This window comes from Coffea arabica, chromosome 1c (assembly GCF_036785885.1).
Source record: "Coffea arabica cultivar ET-39 chromosome 1c, Coffea Arabica ET-39 HiFi, whole genome shotgun sequence".
In the NCBI taxonomy this organism is placed as follows: domain Eukaryota; kingdom Viridiplantae; phylum Streptophyta; class Magnoliopsida; order Gentianales; family Rubiaceae; genus Coffea; species Coffea arabica.
In genome coordinates this window covers 47095580-47110603 of record NC_092310.1, presented here as the reverse complement: position 1 = coordinate 47110603, position 15024 = coordinate 47095580, and the positions used below count along the sequence as shown (strand labels likewise).

Below are 15024 nucleotides of genomic sequence, written 5' to 3'. Positions count from 1 at the left end.
TTGGATTGGATTATGTAAAATGCCAAGGAATGTCAGTGAACCTTCCAAGCAGGTTCTTAGCTAGGGCGATTAAGTATAAGTTCTACAAGTGTAATTGGTTTATAAATATGTGGTGAAATTTTGCTGAATTAAGTTTCTTAGCAAGTTATGGAGCAGATCCTGGATAAGGCAGCTCAATCAGGAGACATAAACGCCTTATATGAATCACTCCGGCAGGATCCAACTCTTCTGGATAAATATGATGAGCCATCATTTGTGGATACGCCTGCACACATAGCAGCAGCTGCTGGCTCCACCCACTTTGCCATTGAAATCCTAAGGTTAAAGCCATCATTCCGCACGAAGCTCAACCCGGACGGGTATATTCCACTGGACTTGGCACTGCGAAGTGGGAAAACTGGAACAGTAAAACGGCTGGTTAAGCATGATCCTGAGCTCATTCGCGTCAAAGGAAGAGAGGGGTTTACGCCTTTGCACTATGTAGCTGAAGTGGGTGACGCTGAGCTTTTGGCCGATCTCCTAGTGGCCTGTCCACAATCCATTCAAGATTTGACAATTCGAGGAGAAACGGCTGTTCATTTTACTGTGAGAAACAAAAATGTCAGGGCTTTACAGGTGCTTTTAGGTTGGCTCAAGAGAGGAAACATTAATGGACAGATCCTGAACTGGAAAGATGAGAATGGAGAGACAGCCTTGCATATTGCAGCCTCTACAAATAATTTTGAGGCAAGAAATCTTTGTCCTAGTTTTTTCTTGTATGTTGATTAAATAAATATGGGAAATATGCAAATGTCTTTTGACCTTTTTGCATATTTTTATCGTTTATCATCTTAACCACAAATCCTTTCATACTTTGCTCTGACAAAATGAGGACAGATCTAAGACACTGCAGCACGAACTTGGTCCATTTGAAATTTGGCGTTACATCCGACCTAAGCTCTACTAGTCTACTTAGCCCTTCTTGAGTAACTTTCGTCCTCATTTTTTGGTGGCCAGTCTGGTCGAAGTGGCGCAGGTGGAGTGTACTTTGGAGGGAATTTTGTCACTTTAGGCTAAAAGATTTATGAATTTTGCAGTTTTGTAGCTTAAATTTTCGTTGATGACCACAAAAGTGCGTTATAATATTTGGTAAGATAATAACGCATTGTATGTTTCGTACAAGGCACGATGTGTAAGCTTCCTATATGCAATTTCTATAATAAGCTTCTGATCAGCTAATTAATCTGCTGGCTATTTTATTAAATTCTTGGTCATTTCTTCAGGCTGTAAAGTTCCTGATCAACGAAGTGAGAATAAATGAACAGAACTTAGAAGGATTAACATGCCTCGATACTTTTATGGGACTCGCAATCGCAGGAGATGGGAGAATTGCTAAAGCTTTACGCTGTGCAGGTGCTAAAAGATCTTCAGCTCTACATCCGGCTAAAACTTTCGCTGATATTTTGAGTTCAAAGGAACCATTCACCAGAAATCGGCCGAGTCGTCACCGTCTCGGTCCCTACCGATACGATACCGTGACGAAACGATACCGAGATATTTGACTCGCCGAGAAATCGGCCGAGACGTCACCGCGACGGATTGACTCGGCCGAGTCACACCGAGTCACTCCGAGTTATCCCGAGTCAAGACGAGAAATTGGCCGAGTTACACCGTGACAGATTGACTCGGCCATTTCTTTTGCTATTTTTTATTATTTTTGTTTAGCATACTTTTTTTATATTATTAATAATTTTTAGAATATTAAATATTTTAAAATTTGCGTCTCACCGAGACCGCGACCGATATGCCGAGACCGATGTGGAACGTTCCAGGCCGCGACCGTGACCGCGACCACGACTTTGAACCATGGTACTAACCCCTCCGGGTGGAACTTCATCAGGAGGTGATAGCAATTCATTTTCGAACCAGCCTTGCAATATTTCTTCTAGTTCAAGTTTTGCCAGTATCAGTACACCTGAAGACACCAATAACACCAGAGGAACAGCACAAATGGGGGGAATAAATTTCGCAATTTTTGTTTACTTGAACACAATAATCTTTGCAGCCTCCCTTCGAATTATCTTCCGTTTGCTCCCCAGAACCCTTTATTATTATATGGGATGTGTAGGAATAGCTCTATCACTTAGCTATTCTATTTCAATAATCCTCATAGCACCAACTTCAATTCCTATTCTGGCATTTGCTATGTTGTTGATCTTGACGGGCTCTGTGATTATTTCCATGACTCTCGCTCTTTCTTCAGTACAAGCTTTCATATCAGCGTATGACGGACTCCTGTAGACGTGCCCAGTTCAAAAAAAAAAAATTTGTAAACCTTCCAGGCAAGTTCTTAGCTGGGGCGATAACTATATTTGAAGTTAGGTCTATGCCTCTTCCCAATTTTTGTTTATTTATATAGCATAACAAAATTTGGGATGGCATCCTCTGTTATGGGGCTTTGCCAAAAAGGGAAAAAAAATTCCTTACTTTCCATGTGGTGAAAAGTTGCTGATGAATTGAGTCTCAGACAGCAATATATTTTATGGAGCAGATACTGGCTGAGGCTGTTCAATCAGGAAACGTGAATGCCTTACACATTGATTTCAAATTTTTATTTACGTTTAGCAGAGTGTCTCAGTTGAGTAAGCGCGGAATACGGTTCAATTTCTGTTGTAATCGAATAGTCGAGCTCTAATGTTGTTTGCAGGCAACAGTGAATGTTTCAGCATATTTTGTAGCCTATATGAGCATGTTCAGCTTTCATTGGTCGCTATTGGCAAAGATCACTTTTCCATTGAAATTTGTTGACAATGTGAACTGTATTCTCTTCTAAATATACAGTAGCAGAATGCTTTACGGAGTTTGGCTTTTCTATAAATATGTTTTACTCTTTGTCCAAATACTAGAGAAGATTATATTGATCTTGGTGGAAACACTGTCACCTATTCATCGCCTCTAAGTTGAATACTGCAGTTCCGGGTTCTGGCTCATTTATTAGTGTATAAGTTGCCTTTTCAGTTGTACAAGTCGTGCTCTTCGTCTTCCTTAATGTTTCAGCTACCAAAATTTTCATCTGTTTTTCAATGATTCTGTGAGGAAGATGCTCAGGAATTCCTCGAATGCTTTTCTGATTGAGCTTGAAGAGCATTGTGCTAATTTTGAGATTTCATGTCTGGGGGATAATGAACAAATGCTTTGATTCCCCCAGTATGTTTTGCTTTAGAATATCCTTCTCTGATCTGTTGAATCAAAGGTTCTATTTTCAGAGTCAAATTGAGAATATGAAATGCCCTAGACGTACTTTCCATAGCGACAACAAGATTAAGAACCGCTTACGCTACTACATCACCCCATCCAAAATCCCAAATCCACAATTTTGCAGTTTTCAAGTCTCTTTTTTGTTAAGTAAACAAGTTTATGCTTGATTTAAGGAATTAATCCATATAGCAGACTAGAGCAGTAATTTCGTTCCATGCATTTTGTAAATTTGTTGCCACTTGGGTTTGGACAGCGTACTAAATAATTAGACAAAGAATTACTGTCATGATTTATTTCATCTGAACCACTTTTTTGTTTACTCAGATAAGTAGTGATTGAACATGCTTTTTTCTGTGCTTGATTAGTATGACATCTTTACAATCACATCAGTTTGCTCCATACCTTACCCTTCTTTAAAGAAAATAAAACCAAATATAATTTGCATAGACCCCTCATTTCTCTGATCTCCCAAAGCTGTACTAGAGAACATATTCAAAACCAGCTGTAGTTGTCTTGAGTAATTTGTAGACAATAAACAACAAACCATCTTCCACCATTCTTGAGTCAATAACTTGGGTATATACCGCCAGAAAAGGGGGAGGAGAAAGCTCAGTTCTTGCTATACCAAAAAGATGATGCCCCTGTGCTGCAACTCTTTCCAAAATTTGCAGCTCACAATTTACTGAAGCATGTCGGTTACAAAAGAAAAACCATCTATCAGTTCTCTTCCAAACGAATGTCTTGCGTACGTAGTCTTGCAAAATTTTATGAAACCAATGTAGGTTCATTGTCGTTTTGGCGAAGGAAGCAAGCAGTCGTACACCCGCTCCATGCGCGATGTAATCCTGAGCTTATTTGCAGATTGAAGGCCTGGCTTCGCCAAATCATATATATCCTGTCTCAAACTGTTTAAATATACAATGATTAGCTCCATAATTGAGTGAGTGTCCTTTTGTCACTCTCTTTAATGCACGCAAAGATGAACAAAAACCCAGATGTTCATACGCCCAAATATGCAGACACACTGAAGAAGGACGGAAAAAGAAATGTAGAACATCTAAGAGAAATAAAAAGATGAACTAGAACTAACCACATCCATTCACCGGTTGCTTTTGCATGCCTCTCCACAGCACAGTATAAGCGATCCAAGGAATACAAAACCAGCCCAAACATGCATTCAGCATCATTTTCCTTGAAAAAAATAGAGAAGACAACCTTAATTTTGTACAAGTCGAGGCAATCAAAGTTGTTTCTAAAGAGTAATTACCATCAAAGCAGATTTGTCTACAACTAAAGGAAATAAAGCAAATCAATCAATAGTAAAGCAGTTCGAAACAAAGCAGCATGCAACCAACCTAAATTCAGTAGTGCAGTCACAAGCTAGCAAGCACATGAACAAGATTTTGGAGGAGTATTCCAATGAAATATAGGAATGAAACAATTGAGAAAAAACAAAGATTCTAGAAAAACCTAAGCAGTAGTCTGTATGACATAATGAATATTTCTTAAGGGGATCTATGAGGTGCGCCATGCAGGAATGTTTCCTGAGGGTATAAATGGACAAGAATGTGTTTGAGATTTATTAACAATTTAGTAACTAAACTTGATATGATTATTAAGGCAGAAATTACTACAAGCTTGTTCTCAAATAATTTAGGACCCTGAAGCAGAAAAGCTACTTTCTTCTGTTCTCATTTCCTTGCTTTTAGTTTTTCTGCCTGCAAAAGAGCTGGAAATCAGCAGCAGCACAATAGGTGCTTTTGGCTTCCGATTCTGCTTCTAAAATTAGAAGCAGTTGAGAACACACAGTACAGCAATGTTGAATTAGAAGAATCCTGCTACTGCACAAGTTCAGAGATTTACAAGCTGAATAAATTTTATAATCAAGTCTGACAGTAAATCTGGACTAGCAATAAGCAATTGGTAGAACACAATCAGATAAATAGTTTGATGTCCGGACAAAACAATGAAGAGAGCAATTACCAGCCCTTGATCTCTGCAAGTCTGAATTTGCATAATCCCTCTCTCAATCTCAACTACAAGCAGCCTTCTTTGAATCCGAGCAACTCTCCCCCTACCTTCTGCTCTTGTATCCTATTTCAAGAGAAACAAGTACAGATATAGTGTTAAATAGTTTCGTAACACCTGATATAATTGTAGAATCGTGATCTTGGAATATGAGGAATGAAGAGTTCAAAACTATGCGCAATGCATGAACTTGTGTGGAAGTGGCAAGAAATGCCAACGTCAAAATTATCTTGGCGTGTTCCATGGCCAGCGAAGTTTTGAGCTAGATGAAAGGGCTAGAGCATTTATACCAGGAACTATCTACTTAATTCTAACATGATAAACCAAAACAAGCAAGCAAATTCTGTTGAAGCTTTTATAACACTAGAAAGAGTCATTCTGACCTGTTTAAGCCATGCGCGCACCAACATCAGCAAAATAAGGGAGAGAGCAAATGCTGGTAAAGCAGCCAAAATAGCAAAGTTGATCTCATTGGCCCTGAGAATCTGGTCTAACTCGAGCATTGCTCTGTTTAAGAATTTGGTAAAAAGGGTTTATGAGTGAGGGGGATAGCAAGAAAGAAAGGAAGAGCGACCCAAAATTCTAGTGACATTCTATTCAAACATTTCTACTCAAGATCTCAGTTATTCAACTCACGTCTCAATGTCCAGCTTTAGCTTCTGAACCTGTCCACAAAAAGGAGCTCAAAGTCAAATGCTAAGCCAAAACCTACCAAATGAAACAGGTTAAGAGGACTTGCCTGTATAAGGAGAGAACGAACAAGTTCTCCCCCAACAAGATTCTGGATGGGATGCATAACTTCTTTCTCATACCTAAATACAGATGGATAAACTACTTCATGTCAATGGACAAGAGCAGGGTTTAGGATGGTGAGGTATACACATCATGTTGCAGATACTACAACCAGTATAGAGTGTGGTAAGCATAAACATTAGTAACAGAGTAAGAATCCAATGTGCCCACTAATAATTAACAAACCTTATCCTGTTCACTGTACACAGCAGACTGTAAGTTCACGATATATGGGATACTAGTAGCAGACAATCCCAAGACTCTTCCCATTTAAAAACTAAAAGAAAAAATGAAATTTAAGTTCCATGTGAACATTAGTAAGATTTAACTACTGCCCACTGCAATGATCCACTGCCTACCATGAAGTTTCTAGCTAAACACACATTTAACTGGAAAAAAGCGCACCTGCCCATGACAATTTCAAGCATTTCCTGGTCTGACGCATTCTGTGGCAATTTGTGACCTTTTGTCTGCTCACTGAAAGCTAATAACATTCTGAAGAGCATCAGTGGGTAAGGTCAGTTGCAGATCAAAAACAACATAGTCCATAAGGTACAATCATGGAGTCATTAACCAACCTGTGAAGAGAGTCAGCAGTAAACTGTACTTCTTCACGTTCCATTACACCCTTTTGCCTCTTCCTGAATGTCTCAAAGAGCTCATTCCTTATAGACAGAAGCTGATGAAAAAACACTCAATTAGTTGAACAAATTTTAAGTCTAGAAGACTATTATAGCAATTCATAACCAGAGAATGAGAGAGATGGAATGAGAAAAAGTACCAATTAGTTCCAAATTTGCAATATTATGAAATTATATAGTTAACTAATTCTTAACAGTGAGATAAGCCAACAGAAGTGAAATCACATGAGCTACAAATCAACACTTGAAAAGAAGCAAACATCTTTCATGGTCCACTGAAACTCCAGGTTCCAGGAAGACAGAAAGCCTGCTTACCTGGGAAAGAAAGTAAAAGCAGAACAATCTCTAATTGAATACTCATAAATAAGTGACATGTAACCATATTTAAAAACAACACTGAACACTTCCACTTCAACAAAAAACAGTTGCACGTCAATAGCATAAATTAAAAAATAGATTAAATTCATCAAATTTGCAAAGCCAAAACAGTTTTCCAACTCATCCAAACCAGTTAACCACATTCAAACATTAAGACATGCTAATGCCTCCTACTACTGTTTATTCAATTGAATTTGTCCGGGAGGAAGAAGACACTTTTTCTTTGTTCATAGCAGTCAGAATAAGGAAAACAACCCAAACAAGCAGATCAGTGTGCTTTTTGACTCTTTTATAAGCTCTGCAATCTATTGGAAGCATATAGAGGACAAGATACAGAAGGCAGATCTCAACATTTCTAACCTCTTGTAACAGGTCAATCTAATTCAGGAGACAAAAAGAAAAAAAATAAAAATAAATGAACTTAGCCAAATCTGCCTTGTGTGGCCCTCTCCACCCCCAAGAAACTGGAATAGAGCAATACAATTTCCAGAAGGATTTTATTCAAGTGTATTAGTACGGTTTATGAAGCTGATGAACCTAATAATCTCCTTGATGATTACTAGCAAAGTATTTTGAAAATGTCTAATTTCTCCCTGAGGCAGTGCCCAAACTTAAACCGTTACTGTAAAAAAGTCCTAAGATTCATCATAGTGCCTAAACTCAGTCGTAAACTTATAAATTTAGTAGCTTAAACAAATTATGTAGTTCTCTTACATGGATTACCTTCTAAATAGGGAGTTACAATCTTTAATCATTATTTATTGACCAACTAAATTTAGGCATCTACTGACTTTAACGATAATATAACACAAAACTGGTCGAAATTAAACTATACTAGAGCAAAAGTGCACAAGTCCAGGCTGTACCAAGAATGAATTCATAGAATGAAAGAGGAGTTTAAATTTCTTTTGGAGTAATACCTTCTGAAGACAGTTATTAATAGAAAATTCTGGCACAAATTACTTTTTCAGACCAGAGAGAAGACTCGTAATTCAAGATAAATAAGACAATAAATAACTGATTTTGTCGATTTTAAACAAACTTAATCCATGTGGTGCATCAGGATGCAAAGGAATAATAAGCTGCCAATACAAAGGAAAAGAGAATCAAGTACCTCTAGCAGGTTAAGCAGAATAACCTTGGTTCAGAAAATATTAAAAAAGATCAAGTAAACCTTAATTCTTTCAGAATTATCACCTTGATTTCAAACTAACATGCCAGTGATATTTACTAGCAATGAACGTCGAATCATGTATATGTCAAACCGCAATATTAAGGTCTTAACGATTCCAACAATAATCCAAGTCCTTGTTAGTTATTTTATTCCTAGTCGGCATTAAACAACCCCATGTATATCTGCAAACTATGAACTTATACTCAACGATACACTGAATGTCCACAAAAAATGTAAGCTAAATCTTGATCTTTGAAACTGCACATCCAATAAAGTGCAAAAAGGCCTAAAGGTTGTAAAAAATATACAGAAGGAAACCAGAGAAAGCTTACTGGCTGTTCTACATGATCATTCCAAAAGCTTAGTGTTGAATCCTTTGCCTCACTTATCCAATTATCAATATCAGAGCTCCCCATCAATCGACTATGACGAAGAAGCCATAACGAACAAAGAGAGATGCCAACAACCCCACCGGTATAATGCATCCAATATAAAGTCATTTTCTTTGGCTTTCGATGTTTGGTAACCTAGGACAGTAAATGCAAGGAGAATTTATTAAACAAGACAAACCACAAAGCTTATTGACTTTCCTCTGTCAATTATATTGTTGCCACAAATCTTCACTAGCTAATAACCATTCAAGGGACAAAATACATTTTTGATAAACAGGGTCAATGACAAGATGTGATGAAAATATTACTTGATGGAGTATATAGAGGCAATGAATATAAAATCAAATATCCCAAACTGACTTCTAAAGCAAATTTTCCATCAAACATCTTCAAGCAATTTGCAGTGAAACTATAACTCCTTATCCACCCAAAACATGAGTATCAAATAGATAGAAAAACATGTGAATCAGAAAGCACAATGTAGGCTAGAAACTCTTACAAGAGTAGACAAATAAGAGTCCAATTTGTGTAGATTTTGACAGATCAAGTTAATAGCGTCTGTGGTTTCACACTCTGTCCACTGTGAGCCTTCCTGGTTTACTTCTGGAAGTTTCTCAAACATTAAAGGAAAGGAATAACTTCCATCAACAGACGAATCACCCTGCAAAAGGAAGTGAAAGAAAACAAAAGCACGTCATAAATTAATCTGTAACTGTACACATTTAGATTTAAGGATCCACATGGGTTATTTATGTGTCGGAACCTGACGCATGGCATGGAAATGGCCGATTGATGCCTCCAATTTCAAAAACAAGTCATTGACGGTGACCAATAAAGATGGCACCGACTTCTCAGGCTCCTTAACTAAATCCTCTCCAACTCTCTCAGTCTCTGTGTAAACCTATTTGAACAGTAATCATAACTTGGTAAAATTGGCCAAATGAAGCCCCATAATATCAAATCCCAGCTCTGATAAATATAACAATCAGCAGATGCGGAAAAAAAATGCAAGTTTCACTTCCACAAAAATGATCAGTTCAGTTTACAGTAAAAGATTAATCTGATTCTCAAAATTTATCACAAAGAAGCATGAACTGTCTTTATACAGATTCTACATAATTTGAAACTTGGCCTTTAGCACAGGCTCCTAAATCACTCTAAGAACAGCCCCTAAAGGATTAAAACAAAGCTTACAACAAAACAAGAACAAAATACTCAAAAGCAATACTTTGGAGATGTACACTTCACAGGTCTGCAGTAAAGGAGGTCAACTAAATTTGAATACTAGACTAGCAAGCTAGTAGGCAATGGTCAAGTGGCAAAACCATATCTAAGTAGCTGGTTACGTGGCTGGTGAATCTAGAAATTGCAACTTGGTCCAACAAAGACACTAGTGCAGGTAAGCACATTTTCTAAATATATGTGATCCATAACTGTGAAAAATATATAGAATTGCTATTTAAGAAAATACATCAGAGCTAGAAAAAAATTAAGTACAAAGAAAGAGAGCAAGCGAGTAGCTTATTCAAGAACTAGACAATTTTTATAAGTGCAGTCACAAAGAATGACATCCAGAAGCAATATTATCACTCCAAGATCCTTTAGAAATCCCTTGCCACAAACAAGAAGCTTTTTTTAAGCTAATGGCCTGTAAAATTATGACAGGCAGTTCGAATAGCCTAATAATGTCTTCACTCTAGATCAAACAACATAACCAGCGGGTAACTTCCTCAAAAGGTTCAGGGGAATCAGGCCAACAACAAAATAATTGCTTCGCACCAACAGCAAAATTTCATTATGTAGTCCCAACAGAAAGGTGCAACTCTTTCTAGTTCTCAATTGCTACCCAGCCCTCTTCTTAAGACAAGAAGCAAAATATGCATGTGCAAACACACAAGTTCACAGAGAGAGAGAGAGAGAGAGAGAGAGATCAGGGAGGAAAAAATCCATCAACTATATAGCTCAACCAATTGAAACTGTAAAAGGAATCTCAAACTCCACCAAATTATTTCTTTGGCAAGCTGAAAGCTATAATTTCTACTGCCTGCAGAGAACCATGTTGCAATGGAAGTTGAATAAAGTCTAAGCATATGTACATAGGATCGTTACTCATTAGTTCTGACATCTCCTGTTTCTGAAATTTTTCAACAGAATATCTCCAAGAATGTCATCTCTTTACTCGTCTGAATGAATTTCAATATGGCTCTTAGCAGCACAAGAAGGCTTTTGTAAATAAATAATCTAATTAAGCTTAACGCATGAAATAATTCCATTTCCAATAAAAATCAGAAGGCCCTATCTGATTATAAATTAAAATCAATAAATATGCGTTCATTGCAAAGAGCGCCTACTCTTAATAGCAACAAACCTGTGCCAAAAACGCAGCCAAAAAGTATCTTAGATTAGTAAGGACAATAATTCTCTCAGACATGTAAGAAGAGGCTGAACAAGACATCCGCTGCATCCCAGTATGCTCTGCAAGAGAATCACGCATCAGCTGTATTACGCCATTGACAAAGGCATTTGGCCCTCTCTCACAGACCATGAAGTATACTTTTTGAGCATTTGATCCCTGAAATGAGATAAGTGATAACAGACCAAGTTAAGTACACTAAATAAAAAATCAATTTTTCACCAAGAAAACCATAGGCACTAACCTCCGCTCTAGATTGCCAGAATTGTAAGTTCTTCTGTATGTAATGCAAATTTAGAAAGACACACTCCATTACATCCTCCAACACGTTGCGTATCTTAGATGCTTCTACCGTAAGCCTGCACGTATCAATCCACTCTTAACAAAACCACATGCTAAATGACTTTCACAAGATTACCTTCTGAAATGAAACTGACTTGCATACAATACTTTCAAATGAGATACAAAACCGCATAATCCATATTCTGAAATTTAAATACAATGACAAGATTGGATTTTACAGAATCATTCTAACAATAAAACATGTTAAAAATAGCCACCATTGAGGCCCTTCAACATCTACTTGGTTATATCTTTCAGTAACTTTCTCAATTTAACTTCACTTTTCCCATGAATTAACATCCAAATAAACAGATATCAACATTTGTACAAAAACATTGTACCAATAACTTAAATATTATTACAATCACTATGTAAATGATGTATCTATGAACTGAATGGGAGGCCTACAGTGAAGAAGGAGAGTCCGGCGAAGAAGCCGGAGGCAAAGGGAGAGGAAGGCAAGTGGTGCGACGGCGTCGCTTGGAGCTTCCGCGAGTAGTACTAGTAGTAGAAGAATGATAAAAACTGGAAATTTTGGTGCGAAAATTGGAATTTGGATTAGGAAGAATACTGAGCAATCGGTTCCAGAAATAGTTCGAGTACAATGAGACTAAGGCTTTGACGTCCTTCATCGTCGTCGGCGATAACGGCGTCACCGGCGACGGAGTCTTGGTTTTAGGTACCGCTGACATGCCCCCTTCCTCCATTAGTTTGTTTAAAATTTTTTGTTACAAAGTGGAAAAAGAAGTGAAAAAGAAGAAAGTGTCAGCAGTTTGAATAGGAGCGAAGGGATTTATGATATTGACCTTGTCATTGGTGTAAATTACTAAATCTGCCCAATGCTACTAAGTAATTAATTATTCCCTAGGGTTTAGTGTTAGTCACTTAAACCAAGTCTCCCTAAATTGATTACATCTAGACCCCTCGGATTTTGACTTGATAGCCACTAGAGCCCTTGAGATTTGAGTCTTTACCTCTTTCCTTTGCTTATAGTTATAGCTTTCTCAATTTCTTCTTTTCTTTTCACTTCAGGGCCACCAAATCAGGCCTACAAGTTTACCAATTCTATTTGTTAAGTCTAGGGTTGCAAACGAATCGAATCTAATCAACTTTTGGTTTAATCGAGTCGAGTCTTGCCATAGTTTTATCGAGCTCAACGAGCTGACAATTTTGAATCGAGCTCGATAAAATAAAAATAATTATTTTTTAAAATAATATTTTTTTCTTAATAAATAATAAAATATTAATGATATATATGTAATTTTACTATTAAAATAAATAAATATATATATATATATATACTCAAACTCGCGAGTTAAAGAGTTTAATATTTTGAAATCGAGTTCAACTCAGCCTGTTTGAACTCGACTCAAATCGCTTGCGAGCGGCTCAATTCGTTTGCACCTCTAGTTGAGCCTTTATCGGATGCTTGCTTCGATTTGACATCTCTATTTAACTATTTCTGATTATTAACTTTGTTACATTTATTGAGGACGTATATGCTTACAAACGTTACATTTGGGAGATGAGAAATGGACACTGAGGGAGTGTTTTGAATTGAAAGTAATATCCTTGGACAGAAAGAAAAGAAATTGAAAGGATTTCACTTCCATCCACTATCAAAAAGTTTTCTTGCCAAAAGTGGGTAGATTTTGAAAGAAGATAATAAGATTTTTCAATATGACATCTTTTTGTCATATATGGCCTTTATTATTTAACTAAAGTTTTTCTAACGGGTATTCATAAAACATTTGTTAATACACCTAATGTCTTCCTAACCTACCATATATATATATATATAGACACACACACACATACTAATAATTATTATCCTCCCTTATATTTATTTGCTTTTCTTAATTAATCTTATATTTTAAAAAATATGATGCCTGAAATATATCTCGCACCCATTAGACAAACCCTTTAAAATGGCACATTTGTAAAGGTAGACATTAAGAATCATTTCTTTCCATTTTTCTATAACACCTCTACAAAAGGAAATTATTTATTTCTTTTCTTTTCTGAACTCCCGAACAACCTTGAAAGAAACTAGCTCTAACCTCTAAGTTTCTTTCCATTTTTTTGTCTTATTTTCTTTTCTTTCCTAACCGATCCTTTCTTTTCTTTCCTTTTCTATCCTAAATTGCCGAACCAGCTCTAAGAGATAGTATGAGGGTGTTTATTACAGTGGTTGTTTTCTTTTGGCTAGTAATATTATGAGGGTGTTTATTAAGAGATAGGTGTTTATTATAGTGGTTGTGAGCCACAGAGGGAACTGTAATTTTCACTTTACATCAGTAGTGAGTTTTGTGGCAAACATTGCCAGTAATAACTAACAGCTATTAGACTGCCTTGGAACAAAAGTAATTCGGCAAGTACCAAAAGGATCCAACTCCTCCCTAATTCTATCTGCTACTTCTTTGCAATCAGAATGGACAAGTATAGATGCTAAGTTTCTGTTTAATGCATATACCATTGCAGCTCTGATTGCCAAAGCCTCAGCAATTTCTGGATCTTCACAGTAGCTAACAAGTATAGCCCAAGTTGCTGTCAATTGTCCCCCAAGATCCCATATTCCAATCCCTAGGCCAGCAGTGTTTCTTAACTTATCAATTGCTCCATCTGCAAACAAGTTCAGTGCTTGCTTATCTTGACATGATCTTGGGATTTGGTTGCCTTGTTCTTGCTATCTTGTCTCCGTTGAGTTGGTCACCTCCAAGTTTGCTGCCTAAAATCATGCCACTCATCAACAGCAATCGTAGAAGTCCAGTAAGCCTTCTTGATGTGTCAAATTGAAGGCTACCTAATTCCCGCTTTCCATGCCGTAACAGATCTTGCTGTCATAGAGCTATGTGGTCTTTCCCATCTTTTCCTAGCTGTAGCCTCTTGCAAATGCATCCACCATTCCCAGAGGTTTCATCTGTGTTGCATCAAATCATCCCCATTTGAGCGAAATGTTTTTTCATGTATCCTGTACAGTTGTACAAAAAAAAGAACTTGTGGTCGTTGGTCTCTATCTGCTCCCCACAATTTTTGCACATTGGGATTCCTTTTTGAGTTCTCTTAAAGACAGTTTCGACTCGATTATGCTAAAGTTCGACTCGATTTAATTTGTTTGCATCCCTAATTAAGAGAACTCTTTTAGATGATATGCTTAACCTTCTCAACTTTGAGGAAGTTGAGGATTTCAATATGTGCTTCTGCGCATTACAAATATAACAATCTATTTCAATCAAAGACAAAAGTATGCAATTGCAAGTTGAACCACGCTATGAAATTAAAGAGTAAAAATTCAGTAGATCTGAACCATTGATTTTAAAATTCTGCAAGACTGTTGAGGTACAAACAAATGTATACTTTGACAAGTAAAGGATTTTTTTTTCTTTTTCTTTCAAATAAAACTGAGCTCCAAAAGCTTTTCTTCATGATGTTGTTCTACTCTTTTGGCATTTTGTTTGCCAAAACTTGTGGCATAAGGATAAGGCTGTCTCAATTTCTTCCCTTCCCTTTGAAAAAGTGGCAAAAGCTTAATACTTAAGCTAGCGCGTAGGAGATTATTCTGATATCCAAAACAAAACAATGGGCCATTTAAGAATCCGATGTAATATCGTACTTTTGCATCCTCCC

General features: G+C 37.0%; 2 protein-coding genes across 2 annotated transcripts; one reads left to right on the top strand and one right to left on the bottom strand.

Annotated features, from left to right (window-relative positions):
- On the top strand, nucleotides 1-2587 carry LOC113741033 (ankyrin repeat-containing protein BDA1-like). The gene is made up of 2 exons (XM_027268528.2): nucleotides 1-726; nucleotides 1263-2587. The coding sequence occupies exons 1-2, from the start codon at nucleotides 148-150 to the stop codon at nucleotides 1539-1541; spliced, it is 858 nt and encodes a 285-aa protein (XP_027124329.1). The 5' UTR covers nucleotides 1-147; the 3' UTR covers nucleotides 1542-2587.
- Nucleotides 2588-3502: 915 nt separating this feature from the next.
- On the bottom strand, nucleotides 3503-12136 carry LOC113725015 (protein DGS1, mitochondrial-like). Its single transcript, XM_027247973.2, has 14 exons — nucleotides 11806-12136; nucleotides 11300-11414; nucleotides 11011-11214; nucleotides 9406-9543; nucleotides 9142-9303; nucleotides 8583-8777; nucleotides 6636-6736; nucleotides 6463-6552; nucleotides 6005-6077; nucleotides 5902-5930; nucleotides 5649-5772; nucleotides 5221-5331; nucleotides 4328-4428; nucleotides 3503-4142 (listed from the first exon to the last, which is right to left on the bottom strand). The coding sequence occupies exons 1-14, from the start codon at nucleotides 12102-12104 to the stop codon at nucleotides 4022-4024; spliced, it is 1863 nt and encodes a 620-aa protein (XP_027103774.2). The 5' UTR covers nucleotides 12105-12136; the 3' UTR covers nucleotides 3503-4021.
- Nucleotides 12137-15024: the final 2888 nt, after the last annotated feature.